The sequence below is a fragment of the Ammospiza caudacuta genome, chromosome 36 (assembly GCF_027887145.1).
Source record: "Ammospiza caudacuta isolate bAmmCau1 chromosome 36, bAmmCau1.pri, whole genome shotgun sequence".
Taxonomy (NCBI): Eukaryota; Metazoa; Chordata; class Aves; order Passeriformes; family Passerellidae; genus Ammospiza; species Ammospiza caudacuta.
In genome coordinates, this window is record NC_080628.1 from 827,096 (window position 1) to 841,378 (window position 14,283).

A 14,283-nucleotide genomic window follows, 5' to 3' on the forward strand; every position below is an offset into this window, starting at 1 on the left:
AGGGGAGGGGCTTCAGGGAAAGGGGAGGGGCATTGGAGTGTGAGTGGGCGGGGCTAATGGAAAGGGGAGGGGCTTCAGGGAAAGGGGAGGGGCTTCAGGGAAAGGGGAGGGGCATTGGAGTGTGAGTGGGCGGGGCCAATGGAAAGGGGCGGGGCTAAGGAAAGGGGAGGAGCTACAGGGAAAGGGGGTGGGGTCAGGGCAAAGGGGAGGGGCATTGGTGTGTGAGTGGGCGGGGCTAAGGGAAAGGGGCGGGGCTGGGAGGATTGGGAGGGGATTTTGGGGGTGAATTTTGGGTGATTTTGGGATATTTTGGGGGTAGATTTTGGGGGTGAATTGTAAGATATTTTGGGATATTTTGGGGGTAGATTTTGGGGGTGAATTGTAAGATATTTTGGCTTATTTTGGGGGTAGATTTTGGGGCTGAATTTTAAGCTATTTTGGGATATTTTAGGACATTTTTAACCCGTTTTTCCCTTCCCACCTTCCGGGAGCTGGGCTGGATTTTGGGCTGGATTTTGGGATGGATTTTTGGATATTTTAGGGTGAATTTTAGGATATTTTGGGGTAGATTTGGGGTATTTCTGACCCATTTTCCCCCGCCCCAGGTTCCGAGAGCCGACCTGGTTTTGGGCTGGATTTTGGGGTAGGTTTTAGGATGTTTTGTGACATTTTTAGGACGTTTTTAACCCTTTCTTTCCCTCGGCAGGTTCCGGGAGCCGGGCTGGCCGCGGCCCCGGGGGGCTCAGGTGGCCTTTGAGGTTTGGGTCCGTCCGGGCTCCTTCCGGGCCGGGCCCCCCTCGCTGAGCCCCCCCCCGGCCCTGGAGCCCCCCCAGGGGCTGGACCCCGCCCAGCTGGAGTGGGTGACCAAGGAGCCGGGGGCCACCGTGCTGGCCGGGCTGCTGGTGCGCGTGGACTGAGCGGGAAATCGCCCCAAAAACGGGGAGATCAGCCCCAAAATGTGGGGGAAATAGCCCCAAAATATGGGGGGAATTGCCTCAAAAATATGGGGAAAAATCGCCCCAAAAACGGGGAGATCAGCCCCAAAATATGGGGGAAATAGCCCCCAAAATATGGGAGAATTACCCCAGAAATATTGGGGGAAATAGCCCAAAAAATATGGGGGGAAATTGCCTCAAAAATGGGGGGAAATCACTCCAGAAATATTGGGAAAATTGCCTCAAAAATGGGGAAATTATCCCCAAAAATATGGGGGAAATCACCTCAAAAATGGGGGGGTTATCCCCAAAAATATGGGGGAGTTTTTCCAAAAATGGGGGGAATTATCCCAAAATTTTGATGGATTATCTCCAAAAATTTGGGGGTAAATTGCCTCAGAAATGGGGGAATTATCACCCGAAAATATGGGGGAATTATCCCTAAAATGTGGGGGAGAATCGCCTCAAAAATGGGGGAATTGCCCTAAAAATTGGGGACATCATCCCCAGAATATTGGGGAATTATCCCCAAAAATACGGGAGGAAATTGCCTCAAAAATGGGGGGAATAACCCCAAATATGGGGGGAATTATCCCCAAAAATATGGGGGCAATCATGCTGGAAATATTGGGGAAAATGCCTCAAAGATGGGGGGAATTATCCCTAAAAATATGGGGGGAAGTTGTCTCAAAAATTGGGGGAAGTCACCCCAAAAATGGGAGGATTATTCCCAAAATATGGGGGGAAATTGTCTCAAAAAGGGGGGACATCACCCGGGAAATTTGGGGGAAATGACCCCAAAAAATGGGAGAGATCACCCCAAAAATGGGGGAGCTTCTCCAAAGTATGGGTGAATTATCACCCAAAAATGGGGGAATTATCACACCCAAAAATGGGAGAATCACCCCAGAAATATGGGAGAATTGTCACCCCAAAAATGGGGAATTTCTCCAAAAAAATGAGAGAATTCCTCCAAGAAAAAACGAGGGAATTTCTGCAAAGAATTGGGGAAAGTGCTCCAAAAATGGGGGATTTCTTCCCCCTAAAATTTGGGAATTAAACCCCAAAAATGGGTAATTTCTCCCAAAAATTTGGGAATTTCACCCCAAAAATTGGGAATTTCACCCCGAAAATTGGGAATTTGTCCCAAAAATTTGGGAATTTCACCCCAAAAATTGGGGATTTCTTCCCCCCAAAAATTTGGGAATTTCACCCCAAAAATTTGGGAATTTCTCCAAGGAAGGAAAATCCCCTCAAAGAAATCCCCAGGGATGAGGAACCCCCAAAATTGAGGACAAATTTGGGGACTCCTCTTGGACTTGAGGAGGATTTGGGCACCCCTAAAATGGGGGAAATCCCCCCAAAATCGGTGAAATCCCCCAAAATTTTGGGAACTCCCCCCAAAATCCCCCCAGTTTTGGGGTCCCCGATCCGTTTTTGGGGGGTTTCACCCCATTTTTTTGGGGGGGGGAGGGGTCACAGCACTCGCCCCCCCCTCCCCCACTGCACAGCCCCTCCCCCCCCGCCCCTCCCCCACCTTTATTTATTGCCCCAAATGTGAATCCGGGGGTGGGGGAGGGGAATATTTTTTGGGGGGGGGGTTGGGGTTTTTTGGGGGTTTCCGGTCGGGTTTTTTTTTTTGTTTGTTTCTTTTTTGTTTTGTTTTTTAAAAAAAGGAATTTTTATTTAAAGCTGCTGCGAGGGTGGGGGAGGGGAGGGGGAGGTCGCGCCCCTCCCCCCCTTTTCCCCTCCCCCCCCTCCCCAAAATAAAAACCGTGAGAAAAAAAAAAAAAAAAAATTCAGGTGCTCTGTGGGGGAGGGGCGGGAAATTTGGGGGGGTCCCGGGGTGGGGGAGGGGTCGGGGAATCCCCGGGGATTCCCCCGAGGCTTGGGGGAGGGGCCTGAATGAGCAAAAGGGGGCGTGGTTCCGGTTTATTTAATTTTCAGGGCGTGGTTTAACTTTTTAAGGAAATCGGGGCGAGGTTTAGCCTCGGTTTCACCCTGAGGGGCGTGGTTTATCCTTTTATGGTGGTTAGGGCGTGGTTTACATCGATTTTTGCCTAAAATAAAACCCTCTGGTTTTTCCTTATATGGTAATCGGGGCGTGCTTTAGCCTCGTTTCCAATAAATGGGGCGTGGCTTCCCCTCACAAGGAGATAAAGGGCGTGGTTCAGCCTCGTTTTCACACAAAGGGCGTGGCTTTTCCTTAGAAGGAATTCGGGGCGTGGTTAAGCCTCGTTCCCACAACAGGAGGCGTGGTCAAGCCTCATTTCCAGCAGAAGGGGCGTGGCTTTGCCTTACTAAACGTTTGGGGCGGGGTTTAGCCTCGTTCCCGCTTGAGTAGGCGTGGTTTTACCTCACGGCTCATTTCGGGGCGTGGTTTAGCCTCGTTCCTACCTCAGGGGGCGTGGCTTTACCTCAGGGTGAATTTCGGGGCGTGGTTTAGCTTCGCTGCCACCTCTGTGGGCGTGGTTTAGCCTCGTTCCCGCTGCCAGGGGGCGTGGCCTCGCTCTGAGGGGAGCCTTTCCCGTTCCCGCCGCTCCGGAAGCGGAACCGCGGCCTCGGCCCGGCCCCGCTCGTTCCCCTCAGCCCGGCCCGGCCCGGCCCCGGTCCTTCCCCTCCGCCCCGCCCGGCTCGGTCCGCCCCGGCCCCGCTTGCTCCTCTCGGCCCGGCCCGGCTCCCTTCCCCTCAGCACCGCTCCCTCCCCTCAGCCCCGCTCCCTCCCCTCGGCCCCGCTCCCTTCCCTCAGCCCCGCTCCCTTCCCTCAGCCCCGCTCCCTCCTCCCGGCCCCGCTCCCTCCCCTCAGCCCCGCTCCCTCCCCTCGTCCCGGCCCGGCCCCGCGGTCGCGATCGTTCCTGCCACGATGCCGGCGCTGCTGGAGCGGCCGAAGCTGAGCTCGGCCATGGCGCGGGCTCTGCACCGCCACGTCATGGTGGAGCGGGAGCGCAAGCGGCAGGGTGAGGGCTGCGGGACGGTCCCGGGGGATCCGGGAGGGTCCCTGAGGGATGGGGGAGCACCGGGGGGGTTCGGGGGATCCCGGAGGGCCCCTGAGGGTCCCAGAGGTTCCCCGGGGTCGGGGCAGCCCCGGTGGGTTCCGAGGGAGCCCCGGGGGGTTCGGGGGAGCCCCGAGGGCTCCGTGCGGGGACGAGGCCGCCGGGGCTGGGGCGCGGTTTCCATGGCAACGCGAGCAGGCCCCGGGGAGGATCCATAGCAACAAGCCACGCCCCCTCAGCGTCTCCATGGCAACGGGGCCGCCTTGGCGCCGTTTCTGTGGGACGGCCACGCCCCTGTGGCGTTCCCATGGTAACAGGCCACACCCCTGCAACGTTTCCATGGCAACAGCCCCCCCAATGCCCAGACCACGCCCCCTTAGGAGAGGGGGTGGGGTCAGGGCAGAGCTGGGACCCCCAAAAACCTCAAGTGACCAATGAGTGACCCTGAGTGACCCTGAGTGACCCCCTGACCCCTGAGTGACCCTGAGTGACCCCTGACCCCTGAGTGACCCCTTGGTGCCCCCTGGCAGAGGAGGAGGAGGTGGACAAGATGATGGAGCAGAAGGTTCGGGAGGAGCAGGAGCGGCGCCGGCGCAAGGAGCTGGAGGAGAGGATGAGCCTGGAGGAGACCCGGGAGCAGGTGGGCAGAAAACATCAAAATTCACCCCAAAATCTGCCCCAAATATCCCAAAAATCTGCCCAAAATTCACCTCAAAATCTGCCCCAAATATCCGAAAAATCTGCTCCAAATATCCCAAAAATCCGTCCAAAATTCACCCCAAAATCTGCCCCAAATATCCCAGAAATCTGCCCAAAATTCACCCCAAAATCTGCCCAAAATATCCCAAAAATCTGCCCAAAATTCACCCCAAAATCTGCCCCAAATATCCCAGAAATCTGCCCAAAATTCACCCCAAAATCTGCCCCAAATATCCCAAAAATCTGCCCAAAATTCACCCCAAAATCTGCCCCAAATATCCCAAAAATCTGCCCAAAATTCACCCCAAAATCTGCCCAAAATATCCCAAAAATCTGCCCAAAATTCACCCCAAAATCTGCCCCAAATATCCCAAAAATCTGCCCAAAATTCACCCCAAAATCTGCCCCAAATATCCCAAAAATCTGCCCAAAATTCACCCCAAAATCTGCCCAAAATATCCCAAAAATCTGCCCAAAATTCACCCAAAATCTGCCCCAAATATCCCAAAAATCTGCCCAAAATTCACCCCAAAATCTGCCCCAAATATCCAAAAAATCTGCCCAAAATTCACCCCAAAATCTGCCCCAAATATCCAAAAAATCTGCCCAAAATTCACCCCAAAAATCCCAAATATCTGCCCAAAATTCACCCCAAAATCTGCCCCAAATGTCCCAAAAATCTGCCCAAAATTCACCCCAAAATCTGCCCCAAATATCCAAAAAATCTGCCCAAAATTCACCCCAAAATCTGCCCAAAATATCCCAAAAATCTGCCCAAAATTCACCCCAAAATCTGCCCCAAATATCCCAAAAATCTGCCCAAAATTCACCCCAAAAATCCCAAATATCTGCCCAAAATTCACCCCAAAATCTGCCCCAAATGTCCCAAAAATCTGCCCAAAATTCACCCCAAAATCTGCCCCAAATATCCAAAAAATCTGCCCAAAATTCACCCCAAAATCTGCCCCAAATATCCAAAAAATCCGCCCAAAATTCACCCCAAAATCTGCCCCAAATATCCAAAAAATCCGCCCAAAATTCACCCCAAAATCTGCCCAAAATTCACCCCGAAATATGGAAAAAATCCCCAGAAAAATCCAAAAAATCAGCCCAAAATTCACCCCAGAATCAGAACAAAATCAGCCCAAAATTCACCCCAAAATTCCCCAGAAAAATAAAAATAAAACAGCCCAAAAAGCCCCAGAAAAATCCAAAATATCAGCCCAAAAATAAAACAAAAATCAGCCAAAAAATTCTCCCAAATTGGCCACCCTGCAGGAGAGGATGAGCCTGGAGGAGACCCGGGAACTGGTGGGCAAAAAACACCAAAAATACCAAAAATCAGCTCAAAATCTGCCCCAAAATCACAAAAAACTAAGCCCAAAATTCACCTCAAAATATGAAAATAATCAGCCCAAAAATCTCCCAAAAAATCCAAAGAATTAGCACAAAAATCACAAAAATTCGCCAAAAATTCAGCCCAAAGTTCACCCCAGAATCAGCTCAAAATCACAAAAAAATCAGCTTCAAAATGCCCCCAAAATCAGCCCAGAATTGCCCCAAAAATAAAAAAAAATCTGCCCAAAAATCTACACAAAAATTGCAAAAATTCACCCAAAAATCAGCCCAAAATTCACCCAAAAGCAGCCCAAAATCCCCAAAAAATCAGGTCAAATATCCCCCAAAAAATAAAACAAATCAGCCCAAAAATAAAAATAAAAAAAAATCAGCCTAAATGTTCCCAAAAATTCCCCAAAAATCCCATTTTTACTCCTAAAATTCCCATTTTTTCACCAAAAATCACCATTTTTTCACCAAAATTCACATTTTTATTCCCATTTTTTCCCACATTTTTATTTTTTCCCCCCAATTTCAGCTGCTGAAGCTGCAGGAGAAGTTGGGGGCCCTGCAGGAGGAGAAACCCCCCCAAAAGCCCCTCCGAAATCCCATTTTTACCCCCAAAAAATCCCATTTTTTCACCTAAAATTCCCATTTTTTCACCAAAAATCATCATTTTTTCACCAAAATTTCCCATTTTTTCCCCCAATTTTTATTTTTGCAGCTGCTGAAGCTGCAGGAGAAGCTGGGGGCCCTGCAGGAGGAGAAGCACCAGCTCTTCCTGCAGCTCAAGAAGGTTCTGCACGAGGAGGAGAAACGGCGCCGCAAGGAGCAGAGGTGGCATTGGGGGGAAAAATGGAAAAAAAAGGGAATTTTGGGAAAACAGTGGAAAAAAATGGGAATTTTGGGAAAAAACGGGGAAAAAATGGAAAAAAATGGGAAAAAATGGGGAAAAAATGACAAAAAAATGACAAAAAAATGGCGAGAAAATGGGGAAAAAATGGGGGAAAAATGGGGGAAAAATGGGAAAAAATGGGGAAAAAATGGCAAAAAATGGGGAAAAATGGGGAAAAAATGGGGAAAAAATGGGAAAAAATGGGAAAAAAATGGGGAAAAAATGGGGAAAAAATGGCGGGAAAATGGGGAAAATGGGAAAAAAATGGGGAAAAAATGGGGAAAAAATGGGGAAAAATGGGAAAAATGGGGAAAAAATGGGAAAAAAATGGGGAAAAAATGGGGAAAAAATGGCGAAAAAATGGCGGGAAAATGGGGAAAATGGGGAAAAAATGGGGAAAAAATGGGGAAAAATGGGAAAAATGGGGAAAAAATGGGAAAAAAATGGGAAAAAAATGGGGAAAAATGGGAAAAAAATGGGGAAAAAATGGGGAAAAAAGGGGAAAAAATGGGGAAAAAATGGGGAAAAAATGGGAATTTCGAGAGGAAAAAATTGGAAATTTAGGGGAAAAAGTGATGGGGGAAAGGGGGAGTTTTGGGGAAATGTAGGAAAAACTGGAATTTCGGGATAAAACTGCGATTTTTGGGGCGGAACTGGGATTTTGGAGGTGTTTTAGGGGGGATTTTGAGGTTTGAAGGAGGGGTTTGGGGGGATTAGGGCAGGTTTGGGGTTTTTTGGGGGTGATTTGAGCATTTTTGGGGAGGTTTTTGGGCTGTTTTGGGGTGGTTTTGGGTGATCTGGGCAGTTTGTGGGGGGATTTTGGCTGGTTTTGGGTGATTTTGGGTGATTTGGGGTGATGTGTGTCTGTGGGCTGTTTTGGGGGTGATTTTTGCTATTTTGGGGCTGGTTTTGGGGTCATTTTTGCTGGTTTTGGGGTGCTTTTGGCTGGTTTTGGGGTGATTTGGGTAATTTTGAGGTGATTTTTGCCTATTTTGGGGTGATTTTGGGGTGATTTTGGGGTGATTTTGAGGTGATTTTGGGGTGATTTTTGTGATTTTTTCCCCCACCCCGCAGTGACCTCACCACGCTGTCAGCAGCTGCCCATCCTCAGGGTTTGGGTGCTTTTGGGGGGATTTTTTGCTGGTTCTGGGGTGATTTTTGGGGTGATTTTTGTGATTTCCCCCATTCCCACAGTGACCTGACCACGCTGTCAGCGGCCGCCCACCCTCAGGGTTTGGGCTGTTTTGGGGGGATTTTTGGGCGGATTTTTTGCTGGTTCTGGGGTGATTTTGGCTATTTAGGGTATTTTTAGGTTGATCTGTGTGTTTTTGTGGTGATTTTTGCCTATTTTGGGGTGATTTTTGGGGTGATTTTTGTGATTTCCCCCATTCCCACAGTGACCTGACCACGCTGTCAGCAGCCGCCCACCCTCAGGGTTTGGGCTATTTTGGGGGCATTTTTGGGGGGATTTTTTGCTGGTTTTGGCTGTTTAGGGTATTTTTGGGGTGACCTGTGTGTTTTTGGGGTGTTTTTGCCTATTTTGGGGTGATTTTTGGGGTGATTTTTGTGATTTCCCCCATTCCCACAGTGACCTGACCACGCTGTCAGCAGCCGCCCACCCTCAGGGTTTGGGCTGTTTTGGGGGGATTTTTGGGCGGATTTTTTGCTGGTTCTGGGGTGATTTTGGCTATTTAGGGTATTTTTAGGGTGATCTGTGTGTTTTTGGGGTGTTTTTGCCTATTTTGGGGTGATTTTTGGGGTGATTTTTGTGATTTTCCTCCACCCCGCAGTGACCTGACCACGCTGTCAGCGGCCGCCCACCCTCAGGGTTTGGGTGGTTTTTGGGGGCATTTTTGGGGGGATTTTTTGCTGGTTTTGGCTGTTTAGGGTATTTTTGGGGTGATCTGTGTGTTTTTGGGGTGATTTTTGCCTATTTTGGGGTGATTTTTGTGATTTCTCCCCCCCCTGCAGTGACCTGACCACGCTGACTGCGGCCGCCTACCCGCAGGGTTTGGGGGTGCCGGGGGCTCACCTGCTGGGCATGACAGGTACGGGGGGATTTGGGGGGTCCTGGAGGGGTCTGCTGGCATTTGGGGAAGATTTGGGGGGTCCTGGAGGGGTCTGCTGGCATTTGGGGAAGATTTGGGGGGTCCTGGGGGGATTGGGAGGGGATTTCAGGTGGTTCTGAAAGGGTTTGGGGGGGTCTTGGGGGCGGTTTTGGGGGGTCCTGGGGGTGGGTTTGGGAGGTCTTGAAAGGCTTTTGGGGGGATTTGGGGAGAGTTTGGGGGGTCTTAAAGGGTTTGGGGGGGATTTGGGGGGGTCCTGAAAGGGTTTGGGGGAGATTTGGGGGGGTCTTGGGGTGGTTTTGGGGGAATCTGGGGGGATCCTGAGAGGGTTTGGGGGGGATTTGGGGGGGTCTTGGGGTGGTTTTGGGGGAATCTGGGGGGATCCTGAGAGGGTTTGGGGGGGATTTGGGGCTTTTGGGGGGATTTGGGGGGAGTTTGGGGGATCCTGAGAGGGTTTGGGGGGTCCTGGGGGAGATATTTGGGGGGTCTTAAAGGGTTTGGGGGGGATTTGGGGGGTCCTGGGGGGATTTGGGGGGTCCTGAGGGGGTTTGGGGGGGGATTTGGGGCTTTTGGGGGGATTTGGGGGGAGTTTGGGGGGTCCTGGGGGGGTTTGGGGGTCCCAGAGGGCTCCGTGGCTGCTTTTGGGCTCATTTGGGGTTAATTCTGGGTGATTTTGGGGTGATTTTGCTCCAATTTTGGGGTGATTTTGGGGTGACTTTTGGGTAATTTAGCGCCAATTTTCGGTGATTTTGATTTTGATACTTGAGTTGATTTTGAGGTAAATTTGGGGGGGGATTTTGATGTAATTTTGGGGTGATTTTTGTGGTGATTTTGGGGGTGATTTTGGGGGTGATTTTGACGTAATTTTGATGCGATTTGGGGGTGATTTGGGGTTAATCTGGGTGATTTTGGGGTCCCCCACAGGCAGCCCGGGGGGGCCTCGCTCGGGGCTCATCGGGGCCGACCGGGCCAAGCAAATGTTCGGGCCCCCCGTGATCAGCGTGAGTCTGGGGGCTTGGGGGGATTGGGGGGGTTTGGGGGGGATTTGTTCAGATTTTGGGGGATTTAGGGGCTCTTGGGGGGATTTTGGGGGGATTTGGGGGGGCTTGGGGGGATTGGGGGGGGATTTGGAGGGGATTTTGGGGGGATTTGGGGGGATTTTAGGGGGATTTTGAGGGGTTTGGGGGGGATTTGGGGGGATTTTGGGGGGATTTGGGGGGATTTGGGGAGATTTTGGGGAGATTTTGGGGGAATTGTGGGGAATTGAGGGGGATTTTGAGGGGTTTGGGGGGGATTTGGGGAAGATTTGGGGGGGATTTGTTCAGATTTTGGGGGATTTAGGGGCTCTTGGGGGGATTTTGGGGGGATTTGGGGAGATTTGGGGGATTTAGGGGGTCATGGGGGGATTTTGGGAAGATTTGGGGGGATTGCTTGAGATTTTTGGGGGACTTGGGGGGAATTGCGGGGTTTGAGGGGATTGGGGGAGGAATTAAGGGGATTTTGGGGGGTCTGGGGGGGTTTTGGGGGGGAATTTTGGGATGATTTTGGGGGATGTTGGGAGATTGGGGGAGATTTGGGGGGAATTCAGGAGGAATTTGGGGAGATTTTGGAGGTTTAGGGCAGATTTTGAGGGGTTTTGGGGAGATTTGGGGGAATTTTGGGGGAATTCTGGGGGCTTTGGGGGAATTCTGGGGATTTTGGGTGATTTGGAGGGATTTGGGGGCTGTTAGGGGGTATTTTTTTGGGGGGTTTTGGGGAAATTTTCAGGGGATTTGGGGGATTTTGGGGTGATTTCTTTGGGTTTTGGGGGGATTTTGAGGGGTTTGTGGAGTTTTTGGGGGGATTTGGGGAATTTTGGAAGGATTGGGGGGGGAATTATGGAGATTTTGGGGGGGATTTTGGGGGGTTTGCGGGGGATTTGGGGAGGAATTTGGTGAATTTTGGGGGGATTTTGGGTGGGTTTGGGGTTCCTGGGGGGGTTCGGGACCCCTCCCCATTTCCTGACGCCCCCTCCCCATTTCAGCCCCGCCATTTCGGGGCCCAGCCCCCCTTTGGGGCCGGGGGGGACCCCGGAGCTTTTGGGGGGGCCCAGGGGGGGCCTGGCCCCGCCCCCTTTGGGGTGGGGCAAAGCCCGGCCCCGCCCCCGCCCTTCCCCCCCGCCCAACCCCCCCCGGCCTACGGAGGAGCCCAACAGCTGCGGGGTGAGCGAACTGGGGATACTGGGATAAACTGGGAGGGACTGGGAGGGGATTGGGGGGGACTGGGAGGGACTGGGAGGGGATTGGGGGGGACTGGGACATACTGGGATATACTGGGAGGGACTGGGAGGGGATTGGGGGGCACTGGGATATACTGGGAGGGGACTGGGGGGACCAGGAGGGGTTTGCGGGGGACTGGGCTATACTGGGATATACTGGGAGGGACTGGGAGGGGTTTGGAGGGACTGGAATATACTGGGACATACTGGGATATACTGGGAGGGACTGGGGGGCACTGGGAGGGGTTTGGGGGGCACTGGGCTATACTGGGAGGGACTGGGAGGGGTTTGGAATATACTGGGATAGACTGGGAGGGACTGGGATATACTGGGTTGTACTGGGAGGGACTGGGGGCCCCTGGGAAGGGTTTGGGGGGCACTGGGACATACTGGGATATACTGGGAGGGACTGGGAGGGGTTTGGGGGGCACTGGGCTATACTGGGATATACTGGGATATACTGGGAGGAACTGGGATGGGATTGGGGGGGACTGGGATAGACTGGAAGGGACAGGGGGGGACAGTGGGGGAACTGGGAGGGACTGGGAGAGGTTTGGAGGGGACTGGGATATACTGGGACATGCTGGGAGGGGACTGGGAGGGACTTTATTCTGGTCCATACTGGTCCATACTGGTCCATACCGGTCCATACTGGTCCATACTGGTCCGTACTGGTCCATACCGGTCCATACCGGCCCATACCGGTCATACTGGTCCATACTGGTCCATACTGGTTTATTCTGGTCCATACTGGTCCATACTGGTCCATACTGGTCCATACCGGTCCATACCGGTCCATACCGGTCCATACTGGTCCATACTGGTCCATACCGGTCCGTCCCGGTCTCTCCCAGCCCCTGCCGCGTTCCCGGCGCTGCCGTTCCTGCCCCAGCAGCCGCCAGGGGGCGCCTTCGGCCTGCACGGGCACTTCCCCCCCGCACAGCCAGGTGAGGGCACCCCAAACACACCTGGGCACGCCTGGGCACACCCTAACCACACCTGGGCACACCCTAAACACACCTGGGCACACCCTAACCACACCTGGGCACACCCTAAACACACCTGGGCACACCCTAAACACAGCTGGGCACACCTGGGCATACCCTAACCACACCTGGGCACACCCTAAACACACCTGGCGGTACCTGAGTCAAATGTGGGCACACCTGGGGGTACTGGGAACACACCCGGGGGGTACCTGGGGCACACCTGGGGTACCCCTGGGACACACCTGTGGGTACCAGGGCACACCTGTGGGCACACCTGGGGGTACCTGGAGCACACCTGTGGGCACACCTGTGGGTACACCTGTGGGTACCTGGAGCACACCTGTGGGCACACCTGTGGGTACCTGTGGGCACACCTGGGGCACACCTGTGGGCACACCTGTGGGTACCTGGGGCACACCTGGGGCACACCTGTGGGCACACCTGGGGGTACCTGGAGCACACCTGTGGGCACACCTGTGGGTACCTGTGGGCACACCTGGGGCACACCTGGGGCACACCTGGCCGTCCCCGTGTGGCCCCGCCCACCCGCGCCCTCCCCTCCCCCCAGGGTTCCTCCCGCCCAGTTCGTCGCTGCCGCTGCAGAAGCAGCTGGAGCACGCCAACAGCCAATCAGGATTCAGCGAGCCCGTGAGTGGGGCGGGGCTTAGGGAGAGGGGCCAATCAGGATTCAGCGAGCCCGTGAGTGGGGCGGGGCTTAGGGAGAGGGGCCAATCAGGGTTCAGCAGGCCTGTGAGTGGGGCGGGGCCTCCTGAAAGGGGGTGGGGCCATGCTTAACAGGCCAATCAGGATTCAGCAAGCCCGTGAGTGGGGCGGGCCTAAGGAAAAGGGGCGGAGCTTATGGAAATAGGGGCAATCAGGGTTCAGTGAGCTTGTGAGTGGGGTGGGGCCTCGGGAAAGGGGGAGGGGCCATGGGAAAGGGGGTGGGGCAACAGCCAATCGGGGTTCAGCAAGTTCATGAGGGGGCGGAGCCATAGGAAAGGGGGAGGAGCCATAGGAAACAGGGAGGGACCATGGAAAGGGGGTGTGGCCGGGAAAATGGGGCGGAGCCAACAACCAATCAGGATTCAGCGAGGTGGGGGAGGGGCCTGAGGGAGTGGGGGAGGGGCAACAAAAGAGGAATTGGGGTGGGGGGAGGGGAAAGGGGGCGGGTTTAGAGGATGGGGGCGGGGCAAAGGGGGGTGCCCACCCCCTGACCCCTCCCCTGCCCCTCCCCCCTCAGGCGCTGCACCCCGGCCCCGCCCTCCTGCCCAGCCCCCAACTGCCCGTGGCCATCCAGGGCAACGCCAAGGTCGGGGGGAGGGGCTGGGGGGTGGGGGAGGGGCTGTGGAAAGGGGGAGGGGCTAAAGGGGTGGGGAGGAGAAATGGGAGCGGGGATTTGGGGTGGGGGAGGGCAAGGGGGGAATTTAGGGGGCGCTGAGTGGGGGGAGGGGTGTAAGATTTGGTGGGGGGAGGGGCAGGGCTGGGAGTGGGGGAGGGGCAGATTTGTGGATTTTTTTCCCCCCAAAATTTTGGGGTTGTTTAAATTTTGTTTAATGGGGTGTGAGAGTGTGGGGGATGGGCGGGGCCTGTGCCCCTCCCACCCGCCCCTCCCCCACCCCCACCTCTCCCCTCCCCCCCCCCCAGCCGGCGCTGCCGTTCCCCGCCCCCCCCCCGCGCCGCCTCCCCCGGAAGTTTCCCCGCCCACGGCTCCGCCCCGCAGGCCCCGCCCCCACACGTGAGTGCTCCGCCCCTCCCCCACCCTCCATTTAAGCCCCGCCCCCTCTCACCTTTGCCCCTCCCCCCCAGGCCCGGCACGGCCCCTTCCTCCCCCACGGGCAGGGCCAGCGCTTCTACCACAAGTGATGACGTCACGCCTGGCCACGCCCACCTCCCGCGTGACGTCATGGCGGGACACGCCCCCGGCGGGGTGACGTCATGGAGGGGGGAGGGGAATTTGAAGAGAATTTGGGGGGGAGGGGAGGGGGCGGTGACCCCTCCCCCACCCCGGGTGACTGGAGGTATAATTAATGGATTCATTAATTAATGGAGTAAATAATTAATTAATGGAGTAATTAATGGATTGATGGTGGTGGAACTGGAGCAGTGAAATA

The 14,283-nt window shown here is 54.3% G+C and overlaps 2 protein-coding genes across 3 annotated transcripts in view; both read left to right on the forward strand.

Annotated features, from left to right (window-relative positions):
- NEURL4 (neuralized E3 ubiquitin protein ligase 4) overlaps positions 1-2,562 on the forward strand; it is a 43,522-nt gene extending 40,960 nt beyond the window's left edge. The window contains exon 31 of the mRNA XM_058822932.1: positions 707-2,562. Coding sequence (XP_058678915.1) covers positions 707-917 — 211 coding nt within the window. The 3' untranslated portion in view covers positions 918-2,562. The remainder of the gene's footprint in view (positions 1-706) is intronic.
- A 1,102-nt stretch (positions 2,563-3,664) lies between these two features.
- On the forward strand, positions 3,665-14,281 carry GPS2 (G protein pathway suppressor 2). 2 transcript variants are annotated; one of them, XM_058822961.1, is made up of 11 exons: positions 3,665-3,892; positions 4,459-4,568; positions 6,690-6,802; positions 8,832-8,908; positions 9,851-9,927; positions 10,950-11,127; positions 12,038-12,130; positions 12,741-12,820; positions 13,413-13,481; positions 13,817-13,907; positions 13,979-14,281. In XM_058822961.1, the coding sequence occupies exons 1-11, from the start codon at positions 3,799-3,801 to the stop codon at positions 14,101-14,103; spliced, it is 1,107 nt and encodes a 368-aa protein (XP_058678944.1). In that variant the 5' UTR covers positions 3,665-3,798; the 3' UTR covers positions 14,104-14,281. The 2 variants fall into 2 exon arrangements, with proteins under 2 accessions (XP_058678944.1, XP_058678945.1); XM_058822962.1 differs by lacking the exon at positions 13,817-13,907 and having other exon boundaries at positions 13,979-14,245.
- The last annotated feature ends 2 nt before the right edge of the window (positions 14,282-14,283 follow it).